Here is a 17,560-nt window from a genome sequence, read left to right on the forward strand (position 1 = left end):
AAAACGAGACTGACATGCCCCTGTTTTCTTGAATGCCACCCCCTAAGGCCAGCAACATATCAATTATGCTGCGGCTTTTGGGGCACTGCAAACAACATTGCAGAGCCAGATCTGCACACGTGCAGTGCGGCTTCTGAGCATGAGCAATTCTTAAGACATCGGAGATGTGCGTCAACATTGAATTAACGCACATGTTTGAATCAGGCCCTCTGTCCCTTGTTGGAGGCTGTGCGTGTGAATAAACATGTTGGGTGTTCTGGGCCTCCACACTTTTGATAAATTGGGTCCCTTAGCCTCAGACAAAATCACAGCCCTGCATTTGACAGCATTGGACTGCAGCCAGTACATGTTGCCACCTTTTCTTGAAATAAAAAATACTGTTTTTCCACATTAATAACTGGAATATTCTTTCCAGCCTGGCCTGTAAGATATTGTGCTGGTGTTGACCTTTAATTTGCAGTCCAAGTGGCATTTTGGTATATATAGCTTTAAGCATATGCCTAAATGTGGGCTGGTGTGGTTTGTGTGCTAGGGCTGCCTTTTGGTCAGAGGCATTACCTGCTGATGCACAATAATATGCACATCCATACAGCACTATACACAGCACTATACACAATGTTATGTGGTCAATGAGTATTTGCACTTTCACAAACATAGATTGAATACATGGAAGCTGCCACGCCAGTGAGTAATGAGTATTACCTACGGGCACCAAAAGGATCCATGTATGGAGCTGAACAGAACTGCAGCAGATACCAGTGTGAGATTATCAGCAAGATGAGGTCACAGACTGCAGTCCCTGGGTTATACTTGACAGGTGAGAGAAAGGTCAAGCTTGTAAAAATTTAATGAATGCATATGGATCATGACAGAATATTAATTTTTAATTAACAATTTAGAGTGTGCATATCTTACAGGAGGAAACTGAAGTAATAGGTGTGTATGAGACAGGAGAGTAATGAGTGCGTATGACACAGGATGGCAGGGGAGAAATGGGTACGTATGAGATAGGAGGGCAGGGGAGTACCGGGTGTGTATGAGACAGGAGGGCATGGGAGTAATGGGTGTGTGAGACAGGAGGGCAGTAGAGTAATGGGTGTGTATGAGATAGGAGGGCAGTAGAGTAATGGGTGTGGATGATAGCAGGGCAGTAGATTAATGGGTGTTTATGAGATAGGAGAGAAATGGGTGCGTATGACACAGGATGGCAGGGGAGTAATGGGTACATATGAGATAGAAGGGCAGGGGAGTAATGTGTGTGTATGAGAAAGGAGGGCATGGGAGTAATGGGTGTGTGAGACAGTAGAGTAATGGGTGCATATGATGCAGGAGGACAGGGGAGTAATGGGGGTGCATGACACAGGAGTGCAGTAGAGTAATGGGTGTGTATGATAGGAGGGCAGTAGATTAATGGGTGTGTATGAGATAGGAGAGAAATGGGTGTGTATGAGACAGAAGGGCAGGGGAGTAATGGGTGCACTTGAGACAGGAGGGCAGGGGAGTAATGGGTGTGTATGAGACAGTAGTGTAATGTGTGCATATGAGACAGGAGGGCAGGAGAGTAATGGGTGCATATGAGACAGGAGGGCAGGGGAGTACTGGGTGCATATCATGCAGGAGGGCAGGGGAGTAATGGGGGTGCATGAGACAGGAGAGCAGTAGAGTAATGGGTGTGAGTGATAGGAGGGCAGTAGATTAATGTGTGTGTATGAGATAGGAGAGAAATGGCTGTGTATGAGACAGGAGGGCAGGGGAGTAATGGGTGTGTATGATAAGAGGGCAGTAGAGTAATGGGTGTGAATGAGAAAGGAGAGAAATGCGTGTGTATGAGACAGGAGGGCAGGGGAGTAATGGGTGTGTTGGAGACCGGAGAGTAAGGGGTGCGTATGAGACAGGAGGGCAGGGCAGTCATGGGTTTGTATGAGACAGGAGGGCAGAGGAGTAATGGGGGCATATGATACAGGAGAGTAATGGGTGTGTATGAGAAAGGAGGGCATGGGGAGTAATGGGTGTGTATGAGACAGTAGGGCAGGAGAGTAATGGGTGTGTATGAGAAAGGAGAGAAATGCGTGTGTATGAGGCAGGAGGGCAGAGGAGTAATTGGTGTGGATGAGAAAGGAGGGCAGGGGAGTAATGGGTATGTATGAGATAGGAGGGCAGGGGAGAAATGGGTGTGTATGAGACAGGAGAGTAGTGGGTGCATATGAGACAGGAGAGTAATGGGTTCGTATGAGACAGGAGGGCAGGGGAGTAATAGATGTGTATGAGACAGGAGAGCAGGAGTGTAATGGGTGCGTATGAGACAGGAGGGCAGGGGAGTATTAGGTGTGTATGAGACAGGAGGGCAGAGAAGTTTGAGACAGGAGGGCAAAGGAGTAATGGGTGTGTATGAGAAAGGAGAGTAATGGGTGTCTATGAAACATGAGGGCAGAGGAGTAATGTGTGTGTATGAGACAGGTGAGTAATGTGTGTTTCAGGTAGGAGAGTAATGAGTGTGTAGGAGATCGGAGGGCATGAGAGTAATGGGTGTGTATGATAGGAGAGTAATGGGTGTGTATGAGATAGGTGAGCAGTGGAGTAATGGGTGTGTATCAGATAGGAGGTGTGTATGAGACAGGAGGGCAGGGGAGTAATGGGTGTGTATGAGACAGGAGAGTAATGTGTGTGTATGAGACAGGAAGGCAGGAGAGTAATAGGTGCGTATGAGACATGAGGGTGGGGAGTACTAGGTGCATATGATGCAGGAGGACAGTGGAGTAATGAGGGTGCATGACACAGGAGTGCAGTAGAGTAATGGGTGTGTATGATAGGAGGGCAGTAGATTAATGGGTGTGTATGAGACAGGAGAGTAATGGGTGCATATGAGACAGGAGGGCAGGAGAGTAATTGGAGCATATGAGACAGGAGGGCAGGGGAGTACTGGGTGCATATCATGCAGGAGGGCAGGGGAGTAATGGGGGTGCATGAGACAGGAGAGCAGTAGAGTAATGAGTGTGTATGATAGGAGGGCAGTAGATTATGGGTGTGTATGAGATAGGAGAGAAATGGGTGCGTATGAGACAGGAGGGCACGGGAGTATTGGGTGTGTATGAGACAGTAGAGTAATGGGTGTGTATGATAAGAGGGCAGTAGAGTAATGGGTGTGAATGAGAAAGGAGAGAAATGCTTGTGTATGAGACAGGGCAGGGGAGTAATGGGTGTATGAGACAGTAGAGTAATGGGTGCGTATAAGACAGGAGGGCATGGGAGTAATGTGTGTGTATGAGAAAGGAGGGCATGGGAGTAATGGGTGTGTGAGACAGTAGAGTATTGGGTGCGTATGAGACATGAGGGCAGGGGAGTACTGGGTGCATATGATGCAGGAGGACACGGGAGTAATGGGGGTGCATGACACAGGAGTGCAGTAGAGTAATGAGTGTGTATGATAGGAGGGCAGTAGATTAATGGGTGTGTATGAGATAGGAGAGAAATGGGTGCACATGAGACAGGAGGGCAGGGGAGTAATGGGTGTGTATGAGACAGTAGGGCAGGGGAGTATTGGGTGTGTATGAGACATGAGGGCAGGGGAGTACTTGGTGCATATGATGCAGGAGGACAGGGGAGTAATGGGGGTGCATGACACAGGAGTGCAGTAGAGTAATGGGTGTGTATGATAGGAGGGCAGTAGATTAATGGGTGTGTATGAGATAGGAGAGAAATGGGTGTGTATGAGACAGGAGGGCAGGGGAGTAATAGGTGCACATGAGACAGGAGGGCAGGGGAGTGATGGGTGTGTATGAGACAGTAGGGTAGGGGAGTATTGGGTGTGTATGAGACAGGAGTGCATGGGAGTAATGGGTGTGTGAGACAGTAGAGTAATGTGTGTGTATGAGACAGGAGGGCAGGAGAGTAATGGGTACATATGAGGCAGGAGGGCAGAGGAGAAATGGGTGCGTATGAGACAGTAGGGCAGGGGAGTATTGGGTGTGTATGAGACAGTAGGGCAGGGGAGTATTGGGTGTGTATGAGACAGGAGAGTAATGGGTGTGTAAGAGAAAGGAGAGAAATGTGTGTGTATGAGACAGGAGGGCAGAGGAGTAATGGGTGCATATGAGACAGGATGGCAGGGGAGTAATGGGTGTGTATGAGACAGTAGGGTAGGGGAGTATTGGGTGTGTGTGAGACAGGAGGGCAGGGGAGTAATGGGTGTGTATGAGACAGTAGGGCAGGGGAGTATTGGGTGTGTATGAGACAGGAGAGTAATTGGAGTGTATGAGAAAGGAGAGAAATGCGTGTGTATGAGACAGGAGGGCAGAGGAGTAATGGGTGCGTATGAGACAGTAGGGCAGGGGAGTATTGGGTGTGTATGAGACAGGAGAGTAATGGGTGTGTATGAGAAAGGAGAGAAATGCATGTGTATGAGACAGGAGGGCAGAGGAGTAATGGGTGCATATGATACAGGAGAGTAATGGGTGTGTATGAGAAAGGAGGGCATGGGAGTAATGTGTGTGTATGAGACAGGAGAGCATGGGGAGTACTGGGTGCATATGATGCAGGAAGGCAGGGCAGTAATGGGTGTGTATGAGACAGGAGGGCAGTAGAGTAATGTGTGTGTATGAGATAGGAGGGTAGTAGAGTAATGGGTGTGGATGAGAAAGGAGGGCAGGGGAGTACTGGTGTGTATGAGACAGGAGGGCAGGGGAGTACTGAGTGCATATGAGACAGGATGGCAGGGGAGTAATGGGTGTGTATGAGACATGAGGGCAGGAGAGTAATGGGTGCGCATGAGACAAGAGGGCAGGGGAGTAATGGGTGTGCGAGACAGTAGAGTAATGGGTGCGTATGAGACAGGAGGGCAGGAGAGTAATGTGTGTGTATGAGACAGGAGGGCATGGCAGTAATGGGTGTGTATGAGACAGGAGAGTAATGTGTGCATATGAGACAGGAGGGCAGGAGAGTAATGGGTGCATATAAGACAGGAGGGCAGGGGAGTACTGGGTGCATATCATGCAGGAGGGCAGGGGAGTAATGGGGGTGCATGAGACAGGAGAGCAGTAGAGTAATGGGTGTGAATGATAGGAGGGCAGTAGATTAATGTGTGTGTATGAGATAGGAGAGAAATGGGTGTGTATGAGACAGGAGGGCAGGGGAGTAATGGGTGTGTATGATAAGAGGGCAGTAGAGTAATGGGTGTGAATGAGAAAGGAGAGAAATGCGTGTGTATGAGACAGGAGGGCAGGGGAGTAATGGGTGTGTTGGAGACCGGAGAGTAAGGGGTGCGTATGAGACAGGAGGGCAGGGCAGTCATGGGTTTGTATGAGACAGGAGGGCAGAGGAGTAATGGGTGCATATGATACAGGAGAGTAATGGGTGTGTATGAGAAAGGAGGGCATGGGAGTAATGTGTGTGTGTATGAGACAGGAGGGAATGGGGAGTACTGGGTGTATGAGACAGGAGGGCAGTAGACTAATGGGTGTGGATGAGAAAGGAGGGCAGGGGAGTAATGGGTATGTATGAGATAGGAGGGCAGGGGAGTAATGGGTGTGTATGAGACAGGAGAGTAGTGGGTGCATATGAGACAGGAGAGTAATGGGTTCGTATGAGACAGGAGGGCAGGGGAGTAATAGATGTGTATGAGGCAGGAGAGTAATGGGTGCGTATGAGACAGGAGGGCAGGGGAGTATTAGGTGTGTATGAGACAGGAGGGCAGAGAAGTTTGAGACAGGAGGGCAAAGGAGTAATGGGTGTGTATGAAACATGAGGGCAGAGGAGTAATGTGTGTGTATGAGACAGGTGAGTAATGTGTGTGTATCAGATAGGAGAGTAATGAGTGTGTAGGAGATCGGAGGGCATGAGAGTAATGGGTGTGTATGATAGGAGAGTAATGGGTGTGTATGAGATAGGTGAGCAGTGGAGTAATGGGTGTGTATCAGATAGGAGGTGTGTATGAGACAGGAGGGCAGGGGAGTAATGTGTATCAGATAGGAGAGTAATAGGTGTGAATGAGACAGGAGGGCAGGAGAGTAATGGTTGTGTATGAGTCATGAGGGCAGGAGAGTAATGGTTGTGTATAAGCAGCAGTGCAGAGAAGTGATGGGTACATATGAGACAGGAGAGCAGCAGAGTAATGGGCGTACATGAGACAGAAGTCTCTAGTGAAAACAAAAAGCTTGTGTAGACTCCTCGCCTCAGCGCCAGCCGCTAGCAGTACAATCAGTCCATTCCCAGTCTCTGGCAGCAATGCCAGGTGTATATTTGACAGGAGAAAAGGGTGTTCCAGCTACCTAATGTAACTAGAGTACAGGAAGAGTAAGGTTTCTGTCTGACTGGAGCTACAGGGAAATACCAGGTGTATATCTACCTAAAGAGTGGAAAGTTTCAAATGATCATCTGACAGGAAGATAAAGTTATTTGCAGTGAAGGTCAAAAGTATAGATCCAAGAGCATTTAGGCTGATGATAAATCAGGTAGCAACAGTGGAGTGAAATTTGTACATAAGTCCAAAGAATGTACTAAAATAACCTAATAGCAACTGGCTTCAGAAAGTCGCAAGTAAATTGTAGAAATAATCTTGTCATGTTTGTTGTTACAGGACAGGATGTGTTCAGTAGTGGTATAGCAGGTGCTGTACACGGAGGATTGCTTTGTGCTTCAGCTGTTCTTAATAGAATCCTGTATGTGGACTTACTGATGCTGAAAAAGAGGCTCAAACAACGGATGAGCAAGAGACACTTATAGATGAATCAATAGCAATATCTGTCTGTTCTCATCATGCACCACAAGTGCATAGCACCTCCAAATCATATCATTCCTTTTGTTATATATTATTGATAATTCATTTGTGAACTTAAAACTATATTATGTGTATATGTATTACTAAATGTATCTCAAGAAAAGAAGAATAGACTTGATGCTGGAACCCTGTATTTTTACATAAAGTATCAAAGTGTCCGCACACAGAACAAATGACTGACACATTGCGCCATGAGAACAGGTAGGGAACAGTGAAGCTGGAGTCCGCAATTGACTGTTGACCATAACATGGGTCACATTTAGCTCTATAATTGAGTGGAAGTGTATGTTCCTAAGAAAGAGTTTTGCAATGTTTGTATATACTGTATCACTAGTATGGAATATACATTGAAGAACATCTAATTACCAAATAAAGCAGAATTACAATGATCTGGTGAAACTGTCAATAATTAACATAGATATAAAGGGTTCCAGACATTGCTGTATTTTTAAAATAGATATCTGACTATTACATATTGCTATGTTGTTACTCATAACATGTTTAGTTTTCTTGATTTATGATTGCTATTTAATAAATCTAAATGATTTAGAGTGTTGTCATTATAATTAACTTATCTTTAAATATACTGGTATTGGAGATAAGAGAAAAGATAGTGCTGCCTTTTCTATATGGTCCTATTGGAAATGAATGATTTACTGCAGCTGTGGCAGCAAGTGTCCAGGTTACCACTTTCACAAACTGCGCTTCAATAGCCATATTGCATACACACATTATACATATATACAGTATATATATATATATATATATACATCCAAGCATGTAATCACTGCATCTCACACTCTTTCAGTATGCAAACATTTCCTCAATAAAAACAGAAGCTGAGATTATATTTGGTCCATGTATATCTAATATAACCATTTTACTGCTACCTTTAATAATAAAAAAGCATTTCCTTCTATGCTGGACTCCTCTTATTACTGTACATAATGTCTTCCTGATATCCTTATCCAACACGCTTTATATTACTCTGTGGGACATCTCCTATTAACTCCATCTAATATTTCATATAATCCCTTCCACTAAATCCTCCTATTACTCTACATAATCTCTCCCTATAGCTCCTCCTATTACTCCATGTAATATCTCCATAGAACTCCTCCTAGTACTCCACATAATCTCTCCCTGTAGCTCCTCTTATTACTCCATGTAATATCTCCATAGAACTCCTCCTAGTACTCCATATAACCTTTCCTTTAAAACTTCCTCTTCATATATTCTCTGCTTATATATCTTCCTATTATTCCACACAATCTCTCCCTATAATGCATCCTACCACTCCACATAACCTCTACTGTAAAGATTCATATTCATTTATATAACCTCTCCATATAACTTTTCTACTACTCTATATAGTCTCTCCCTGTAACACCTACTACTATACTCCACACAACGTGTCCTCCAAAGATTCCTATTCAATCATATATGCTCTCCATATAACTCATCCTACCCATATAATCTCTCCCTATAATGCCTCATATTATTCCATAAAACCTCTCCTTCTAAAACTTTTATTACTCCATCTAAGATTTTACTCAAAATTCATTTTTTTTCTCTTATAACTCCTCCATATACCTCCTCCTATTACTCCATAAAATACCTCTCTCTATTTTCTTCATTTATTCCACATATTACTGCATATACACGCTATGACTCTTCCTGTTACCTCACGTAACCTTTCCCTATATCTCTTCCAATTATAATCTCTCCATATAACTCCTATTTCTCCATATAACTGATGTGAATCTTCCTATTAGTCCAAATAACATCTTCTTATAACTCCTACATCTCTGTAACTCCTCCTATAACTTCATATAACCTCTCCCTCAACTCCTATTTCTCCATATTACATCTCCCTCTAACTCTTCCTGTTGCTCCATATACAGCAACCCGTCCCTATGACTCTTCCTTTTACTCCATATACAGCAACATGTCCTTATGACTCTTCCTATTACTCCATATACAGCAACATGTCCTTATGACTCTTCCTATTACTCCATATAGAGCAACCTGTCCCTATTACTCTTCATATTACTCCATATACACCAACCTGTCCCTATGACTCTTCCTATTACTCCATATACATCAACATGTCCTTATGACTCTTCCTATTACTCCATATAGAGCATCCTGTCCCTATTACTCTTCATATTACTCCATATACAGCAACCTGTCCCTAAGACTCTTCCTGTTACTCCATATACAGCAACCTGTCCCTATGGCTCTTCCTATTACTCCATATACAGCAACCTGTCCCTATGACTCTTCATATTACTCCATATAGAGCAACCTGTCCCTATGACTCTTCCTGTTACTCCATATACAGCAACCTGTCCCTATGACTCTTCCTGTTACTCCATATACAGCAACCTGTCCCTATGACTCTTCCTGTTACTCCATATACAGCAACCTGTCCCTATAACTCTTCATGTTACTCTATATACAGCAACCTGTCCCTATGACTCTTCCTATTACTCCATATACAGCAACCTGTCCCTATGAATCCTCCTAATACTCCATATACAGCAACCTGTACCTATGAATCCTCCTACTACTCTATATACAGCAACCTGTCCCTATGAATCCGACTATTAATCCATATATCTCCCTATGGGATCTGTTAACTAAGCCTTGGATGGAGATAAAGTGAACGAAGTTCCAGCCAATTAGCTCCTAACTGTCATTTTTCAAACACAGCCCTTAACATGGCAGTTAGGAGCTGATTGGCTGGAACTTTATCTCCGTTCACTTTATCTCCATCCAAGGTTTAGAAAATAAACCCCATTAACTCTTCCTATTACACCCATAACATTTACTCCATATACCCTGTCCTCCCAAATTTTCCTATTACTCCATATAAGCTTTTCCTCCATATAAGTTTTCCCTTTCCCCTCCTCTTCATATAACTCTTATTACTTTTCAATCTTCTCCCTATTAGTCCTGCTATTATTACTACAAAGGATATCCATTGTTTAAATCATTCAATGACTGCAAATAACCATGGCTAACAACCCCTACCACGGTTTCATGCAGTATACACCTTCACTACTACAACTCCTGCTATTGCTCCATGTAACTGCTCCATATGGCACTCCTATTGTTCTGAATGACAACGTCTTTGAGTGAACATAAATAGAGGAACTTCTGTCCAGACAGTCCAATGTTTTTATCATCAACTCTGATCTCCCATAAGAGGAGGCGCTTGTCCTGTCTGTACCACACTGCTGTAAGACGGCGGACTTGCTGTACTTGGAGGGTAAAGGAAAGGCTTGGCAGTAACCTGTGGGAAGTGAGAGAATAAGAGTTCTCATATTAGTGAATATCACAACACATTGTAATAAGCAAGCAACTGACAGTGTTATCTGTAGGGTTTACTGAAAAATAAATGCAGTGGCTAAGCATGCCTTAGAAGGCAAATCTGAAATATGCAACCAGGTAAACTTAAAAGTATAACCTTCTTAAAGTGCTCTTGCTTCTACAATTAGAATATGATTATTGCAATGTATGTCATACATAACAATAATCAATGTATGGCATACCTCACTTCTGTCCCAATTTCACTGTGAATTTGTCACTGAGATGCCATAGTGAGTCAGAACGTGGGCATGTCTATGTACATTTGGCATGGTTGGTATGAATAGCGATAGTGATTTGTGCTGGTCGGGCATCACTTACTATGCCCTGAATTTGCCTATATAAATGTTGGGAGGTATGGTATGGCGTGTATGTTTTAGTTAAATGTACTATAAATCTCTTGCCTCTAAGTGCCATTTGTAAGTTTTAAAAAATATTTTAAAATAGTATTCAGCGACATGAATTGCTATGTGAACAACAAGATCAGTGGAACATAGCCTTCCAAGTTGTCCAATGATCTGCTTCTTTGATGTTCAATGCAAATATCCTTAATGGCACCATTAAGTGAAAGTGATAAAAATACTGGAGTTATTGAGATACTTTTAATAATAGATTATTCTTGTACAAGTGGTGTGGGTGACCTGGAAATAGATTATGGTCTCTCTGACTCTCTCATACACAAGGGTGTGTGACTAAATTGTTCAGCAGCAATGTAGTGTAGGTAACACATGTTATGACATTGCTGTAACTTACCTCGCTATACGGTGGTGGTGCACTCATGTCTATGAATGGTGTCTGTTGTGGTGATGGTGGGGATCGCTGTCGGAAGCGGCAGACATTATTACAGATCCCACAAAGGCACAGAACTGTGAAAACTATCAACATACAGATAAACAGGGGCCTGTAGGAAGAAAGAGAAAAAAATATATATTTTTATATATGCCTATCAAACTATAGATCGATAGATATGCACACCAGTTCATATGTAGTGAAAAATACTTTATTTGAAGGTCCTTGAGTGACTGAAAGGGACATTGAGTTCATAGGTCAATGGAGAACTGGAAAACATGATTGCTAGGGGTGTGGACTGGAGTTGGGAAATGTGTGTGAGTGTGTAGTGTACTGTGTAAAAAATTAGGACTTTTACATAGGCACAACTAAATGTAAAATGTTACAGTAAACGGTCCTTAAACAGGTCAATTGCACACAAGATGACAAATACACCCATACAAATACACCAGTACACCCATTTAAATCTGGGAATTCTTTATATTCAAAAAAGTGCATAATCCAGAGAACAAAGTTGAAATATGAACATTGTGACAACCCTGTGTAACATTAAAGTGCATAAACCAGGAATGAATGCATAGCTGTTATAAAAAAAAACATCACAATCTATTCTTAATTCTGTAACCTTAATATATATATATTGAAGTGAAGCATTTAAAATGCAAAATAGAACATTATAATCACACTCAATAAACATTACATGGCAGGACTAAAGTGCCCTAAGGTCCATTGGGATAACAGACTTAGGACCTGATTCATATCCGGTCGCTAAGTCGCGCTCGCTCGCTCTGAGCGATTTTCACCCATCTGCGCATGCGTATAATTCGCAGTGCGCGTGCGCAAGCCAGTGTTTGTGATCGTAAGCCACTATCAGGTTGCTGCTTTGAGTGCCGTTTGTGGGTGGTAACAGGGGGAGGTGCTTGTAAACGGGGGAGTGGTGTTACGAACGCAGGCGTGTCAGGCCGCCAAAATGCCGTTTAATGGGCGTGCATAATTAGCAAAGTAGCGTCATTGTCACCTGAATGCATTTCAGCCAGCACTGATCGCAGTGCTTGCAGCGGGGAAAGGCTACCTCAAGGGTTGCGAGCAGCTCCATTGGCTCTCGATGTTACATATTAATCAAACAAATCCAGGAGATGACATGTGTTGCGAGGGGAAAGGAGGCGTCTTTATACATTAGCGAGCGCTCTGTGCCATAGCTCGCTAAGACATAGTTGGCGCCCTTATGCCACGCAGTGCGATTGACGAATTTGAATATCCGGCCCCTTTTCGTCTGCGAGCGACTGCATCTTGCGAGCAGGTCTGAATGAGCTCCTTAGCACCATGTCTTTCACAAATACTGTACCACCAGCAGGCATACTGCACTTGCCGTGTTTGATTCTGAATGACTGACCTGCTAACATCCTTTTATTGACCTGTACAGTGCACATATCACCATCTATAACTGCACAAAAATATTACAGAAGATAATGAAACATTCTACTCTCCTGATGTGTCTGTCAGGTGTATGAACACAAGGAAGAAGCCCCATGCATCATAACTAGGGGTGAGCGGGTTCGGATTTCTGAAATCCGAACCCCCCCGAGCCCCCCGATCCGAGGCCGATCCGAGTCAGGCTCGACTTTTCCCGCCTGACTCGGATCTGAAATCGAGGCAAAACGTCATCATCCCGCCTTCCGGGTCTCACGGGTTTTGGATCCTATATAAGGTACCCGCGTCGGCGCCATTTTCTCACTCGGCTGTGGACAGTGAAGAGGGAGGGTGGGAGTTAGGGCTGGCTGGGCTGTGTAGTGTAGTGTAGTGCAGAGTAGTGTTGTGCTGTGCTGCGCTGTGCTGCTGTTGTCCACTACTTCAAAGTCCATAGGGGCTGGCTGTGTTGTGCTGCTGTTGTTAATAGGGGCTGTGTCCACTACTTCAAAGTCAAGGGCTGGCTGGACTGTGTTGTGCAGTCAGTTCTCCATAGGGGCTGTGTCCACTCCAAAGTCCTGTGCAGTGTCCCAGTCCTAAAGGGGTGCTGTAGTGTTGTCCAGGGGGTGCTCTGTCCATCAGGGGTGCTCCCCCCAAGTGCTAAAAAAATAATATTTTTTCTGTGTTTGTGAATTGTGTGCGCAGTAGCCGCACGTGCATCAACAAAGTAGTGCCAAGCGTGCGCCTGTGTCATAAGAAAAGGGCCGGCTGGCTTGACCATTAATGGGTGCTGTAACCCCCAAAGTACACTCCAAACGAAATAAAAAAAATTTTTTTCTGTGTTTGTGAATTGTGTGCGCAGTAGCCGCACGTGCATCAACAAAGTAGTGCCAAGCGTGCAACTGTGTCATAAGTAAAGGGCCGGCTGGCTTGACCGTTAAAGGGTGCTGTAACCCCCAAAGTACACTCCAAACCAAATAACAAAATTTTTTTTCTGTGTTTGTGAATTGTGTGCGCAGTAGCCGCACGTGCATCAACAAAGTAGTGCCAAGCGTGCGCCTGTGTCATAAGTAAAGGGCCGGCTGGCTTGACCGTTAAAGGGTGCTGTAACCCCCAAAGTACACTCCAGTCCAAACCAAAAAAATATATATTTTCTGTGTTTGTGAATTGTGTGCACTGTGGCTGCACGTGCATCAACAAAGGAGCAGCGCCAAGCGTGCGCCTGTGTCCCATAAGTAAAAAGAGCCGGCTGGCTCATTTCTTAAAGGGTGGTGTAACCCACAAAGTGCACTACTCTCCAGCAAAAATAAAAAAATATTTTCTGTGTTTGTGTGCGCTTTAGCCGCACATATATATCAATATAACATAAATGGAGGACCAAACTTTCTCCGATAAAAATAGAATAGGGAAAGATCAAGAACCACTTCCTCCTAGTGCTGTTGCTGCTGCTGGGAGTTGTTCATCATCCCAGAGAGGAAGTAGGAACACCACCACTTTTACTCCAACAGTCCCTAGCGATGAGGATGAAGTACGACAGCAGTCATCCTGAAGCAAAACGTATAACTGAGGCCTTGACTGCTATGTTGGTGTTAGACGTGGGTCCGGTATCCGCCATTAGTGCAGTGGGATTTAGACAATTGATGGAGGTAGTGTGTCCCCGGTTCCAAATCCCGTCTAGATTCCACCAGCATCCTCAAAGCAGCGGCGACAAGCGTGCGTCTGTCTGTTAAAGGGTGGTGTAACCCTCAAAGTGCGCTCCACAAACAATAAAAATATTATTTTTTTTTCTGTCTTTGTGAATTGCGTGGGCTGTAGCGCACCTGCATCCTCAAAGCAGCAGCGACAAGCGTGCGTCTGTCTGTTAAAGGGTGGTGTAACCCTTAAAGTGCGCTCCACAAACAATTAAAAAATTCTTATTTTTTTTTCTGTCTTTGTGAAATGTGTGGGCTGTAGCCGCACCTGCATCCTTAAAGCAGCAGCGACAAGCGTGCGTCTGTCTGTTAAAGGGTGGTGTAACCCTCAAAGTGCGCTCCACAAACAATAAAAATATTCTTTTTTTTCTGTCTTTGTGAAATGTGTGGGCTGTAGCCGCACTTGCATCCTCAAAGCAGCAGCGACAAGCGTGCGTCTGTCTGTTAAAGGGTGGTGTAACCCTCAAAGTGTGCTCCACAAACAATAAAAATATTCTTTTTTTTTCTGTCTTTGTGAAATGTGTGGGCTGTAGCCGCACCTGCATCCTTAAAGCAGCAGCGACAAGCGTGCGTCTGTCTGTTAAAGGGTGGTGTAACCCTCAAAGTGCGCTCCACAAACAATACAAATATTCTTCTTTTTTTTTCTGTCTTTGTGAATTGTGTGGGCTGTAGCCGCACTTGCATCCTCAAAGCAGCAGCGACAAGCATGCGTCTGTCTGTTAAAGGGTGGTGTAACCCTCAAAGTGCTCCAAAAAATAAAAAACTATTTTTTTTATGTGTTTGTGACTTGTGTGCGATGTAGCTGCACGTGCATCAACACATCAACACAGTAGCAGTGCCAAGCATGCGCCTGTGTCATAAGTCAAGGGCCGGTTTGGACATCTGGTCTGGACTGAAGGACGTGCCAACAATTTCTGACAAGTCTACTGTCACTGCATATGATACTGTCCTCAAAGCAGCAGCGACAAGCGTGCGTCTGTCTGTTAAAGGGTGGTGTAACCCTCAAAGTGCGCTCCACAAACAATAAAAATATTCTTCTTTTTTTTCTGTCTTTGTGAAATGTGTGGGCTGTAGCCGCACCTGCATCCTTAAAGCAGCAGCGACAAGCGTGCGTCTGTCTGTTAAAGGGTGGTGTAACCCTCAAAGTGCGCTCCACAAACAATAAAAATATTCTTCTTTTTTTTCTGTCTTTGTGAAATGTGTGGGCTGTAGTCGCACCTGCATCCTTAAAGCAGCAGCGACAAGAGTGCGTCTGTCTGTTAAAGGTTGGTGACATCCTCAAAGTGTGCTCCACAAACAATAAAAATATTCTTCTTTTTTTTTCTGTCTTTGTGAAATGTGTGGGCTGTAGCCGCACCTGCATCCTTAAAGCAGCAGCGACAAGCGTGCGTCTGTCTGTTAAAGGATTACATCGGTGACAGCATCCAAGTAGGCATGTCAGACAGTCCGTACCTTTACTGGCAGGAAAAAGAAGCAATTTGGAGGTCCCTGTACAAACTGGCTCTATTTTACCTGAGTTGCCCCCCCTCCAGTGTGTACTCCGAAAGAGTGTTTAGTGCAGCCGGGAACCTTGTCAGCGAAAGGCGTAGGAGGTTGCTACCACAAAATGTGGAGAAGATGATGTTCATAAAATGAATTATCAACTCTTCCAGGGAGACCAGCCTCCAGAACGTACAGAGGGACCTGTGGTTGTGGATTCCAGCGGGGACGAATTAATACTCTGTGAGGATGAGGATGTACACAACACTGAAGAGGGTGAGGAATCGGTGGATGAGGAGGATGAGGACGACATCTTGCCTCCGTAGAGCCAGTTTGTGCAGGGACAGATTAATTGCAAGCTTGTTTTGTGGGGGCCCAAATGAACCAATCATTTCAGCCACAGTCGTGTGGCAGACCCTGGCGCTGAAATGTTTGGTTTGTTAAAGTGTGCATGTCCTGTTTATACAACATAAGGGTGGGTGGGAGGGCCCAAGGACAATTCCATCTTGCACCTCTTTTTTGTCTTTGAATTATGTACTGTTTGGGGCCTAGTTTTTCAAACTGCCATCCTGTCTGCCACTGCAGTGTCACTCCTAGATGGACCACGTGTTTGTGCCGCCCACTCATCTCTTAGCATAGTCATCCAGCTACCTCGGTGCAACCTTTTGGATATATAAACACTATTGTGAGGTGTGAGGTGTTCAGAATAGACTGGAAATGAGTGGAAATTAAGGTTATTGAGGTTAATAATAGCATAGGAGCAGAAAAACCCACAAATTCTGTGATTTTAGCTGTTTTTATGCTTTTTTAAAAAAAAATACAGATCCAAAACACAAAACCCAGAATCCAAAACACGGAAGGGTGGTTTTGGCAAAACCAATCCAGATCCAAAACACGAAGAAAGATCCAGATCCAAAACCAAAACACAAAACACGAAAAGTGGCCGGTGCACACCCCTAGTCATAACTCGTGTATAGGATTCGACATTTGAAAAATCAAAGAGGACAGACTTGGGAGAAGATGTGTGAAGTAAGGCACAGACTTTGTGCATACTGACAGTGCTTTGTTGTAGTGAAACTTCAATGATATGCAGTAGCGGCAACTTTTTTTCTAGTATGATTTTTTATTCTTGTACCTACAGTAGTTCTAGAAACAGGAAGAAATTAGTTCAATCACTTCAGAATATAATAAAAAAAAGAGCCTGAAGCTTTGGCCGGAGTATGAAATTATTATAAATACAGCAACTTAGGTGAGTACCACTACCTTTTTTCGGGAAACAGTCGGGAAGCCGATGGACGTAATGCCGACCGCCGGCTTCCCGACTGTACAATCCCGGCAAGGGTTAAATGATAGGCGTCGAAATCCCGATGCCTGTCATTTTACCTACAACGGGAGACCGACACCCGGCTTACCGATTGAAGGTAAGACAGGCGACGGGCGCGGACAGCTGTAGGGGGGGGAAGGTTAGGTTTAGGGTTCCCGGGGGGGACTTAGGGTTAGGCCTTCCCCCGGGAGGTTAGGTTTAGGCTAGGGGAAGAGGGGGTTAAGTTTAGGCACTTAGAGGGGAGATTAGGGTTAGACACTTGGGGGAGGTTAGGGTTAGGCTTTCATTCTTGCGGCCGGCGGTAAATCATACTGATTCCCTTTTTTCATAGTACAAAAAAGTGATGTATACTGCTTTATTGCAGGACTATCACTATTCTCACCTAATGCAAGAGGAGAAACTGCCTTGGAGACATTAAGGTAACTGCATCTGCAGCTTGTTAGTGAAAGTTAAGGACACTATGCTTAATCACAGAGACACTAAGATAGAAAATCATGTTAAATAATTTATAGTTGATACCAAAAATATACTGAAACACTGTAAATTGTATGTATTATTTATTTATGATTCAAGGCTCATCCAGACACAATAATACAGATAACGTATTGTGCAGCACATCAACATGGATTGTGGGCACAAAATCATTTTCAACTAAAGATATATCAATGTCAAGATCATATTTTAGCGCTATTTTAAGATTTCACGTAAAGTGATGTTACTTTTTTA

General features: G+C 44.2%; 2 protein-coding genes across 3 annotated transcripts in view; one reads left to right on the forward strand and one right to left on the reverse strand.

The window, feature by feature from the left end:
* Nucleotides 1–7,201, forward strand: part of LOC148509155 (all-trans-retinol 13,14-reductase-like) — a 74,972-nt gene extending 67,771 nt beyond the window's left edge. Inside the window, exons 10-11 of the mRNA XM_088443565.1 lie at nucleotides 658–817; nucleotides 6,572–7,201. Of these exons, the coding sequence (XP_088299691.1) occupies nucleotides 658–817; nucleotides 6,572–6,717 (306 nt within the window). The 3' untranslated portion in view covers nucleotides 6,718–7,201. The remainder of the gene's footprint in view (nucleotides 1–657; nucleotides 818–6,571) is intronic.
* A 431-nt stretch (nucleotides 7,202–7,632) lies between these two features.
* The window catches only part of TMEM92 (transmembrane protein 92), a 78,465-nt gene continuing 68,537 nt past the window's right edge, over nucleotides 7,633–17,560 (reverse strand). For both annotated transcript variants that reach the window (XM_088443568.1, XM_088443567.1), the window contains exons 4-5: nucleotides 10,898–11,045; nucleotides 7,633–10,070 (exon numbers count right to left, since the gene is read on the reverse strand). In XM_088443568.1, coding sequence (XP_088299694.1) covers nucleotides 9,963–10,070; nucleotides 10,898–11,045 — 256 coding nt within the window. In that variant the 3' untranslated portion in view covers nucleotides 7,633–9,962. The remainder of the gene's footprint in view (nucleotides 10,071–10,897; nucleotides 11,046–17,560) is intronic.

The sequence above is a fragment of the Taudactylus pleione genome, unplaced genomic scaffold, assembly GCF_031769625.1.
Source record: "Taudactylus pleione unplaced genomic scaffold, aTauple2 ptg000331l, whole genome shotgun sequence".
NCBI lineage: Eukaryota > Metazoa > Chordata > Amphibia > Anura > Myobatrachidae > Taudactylus > Taudactylus pleione.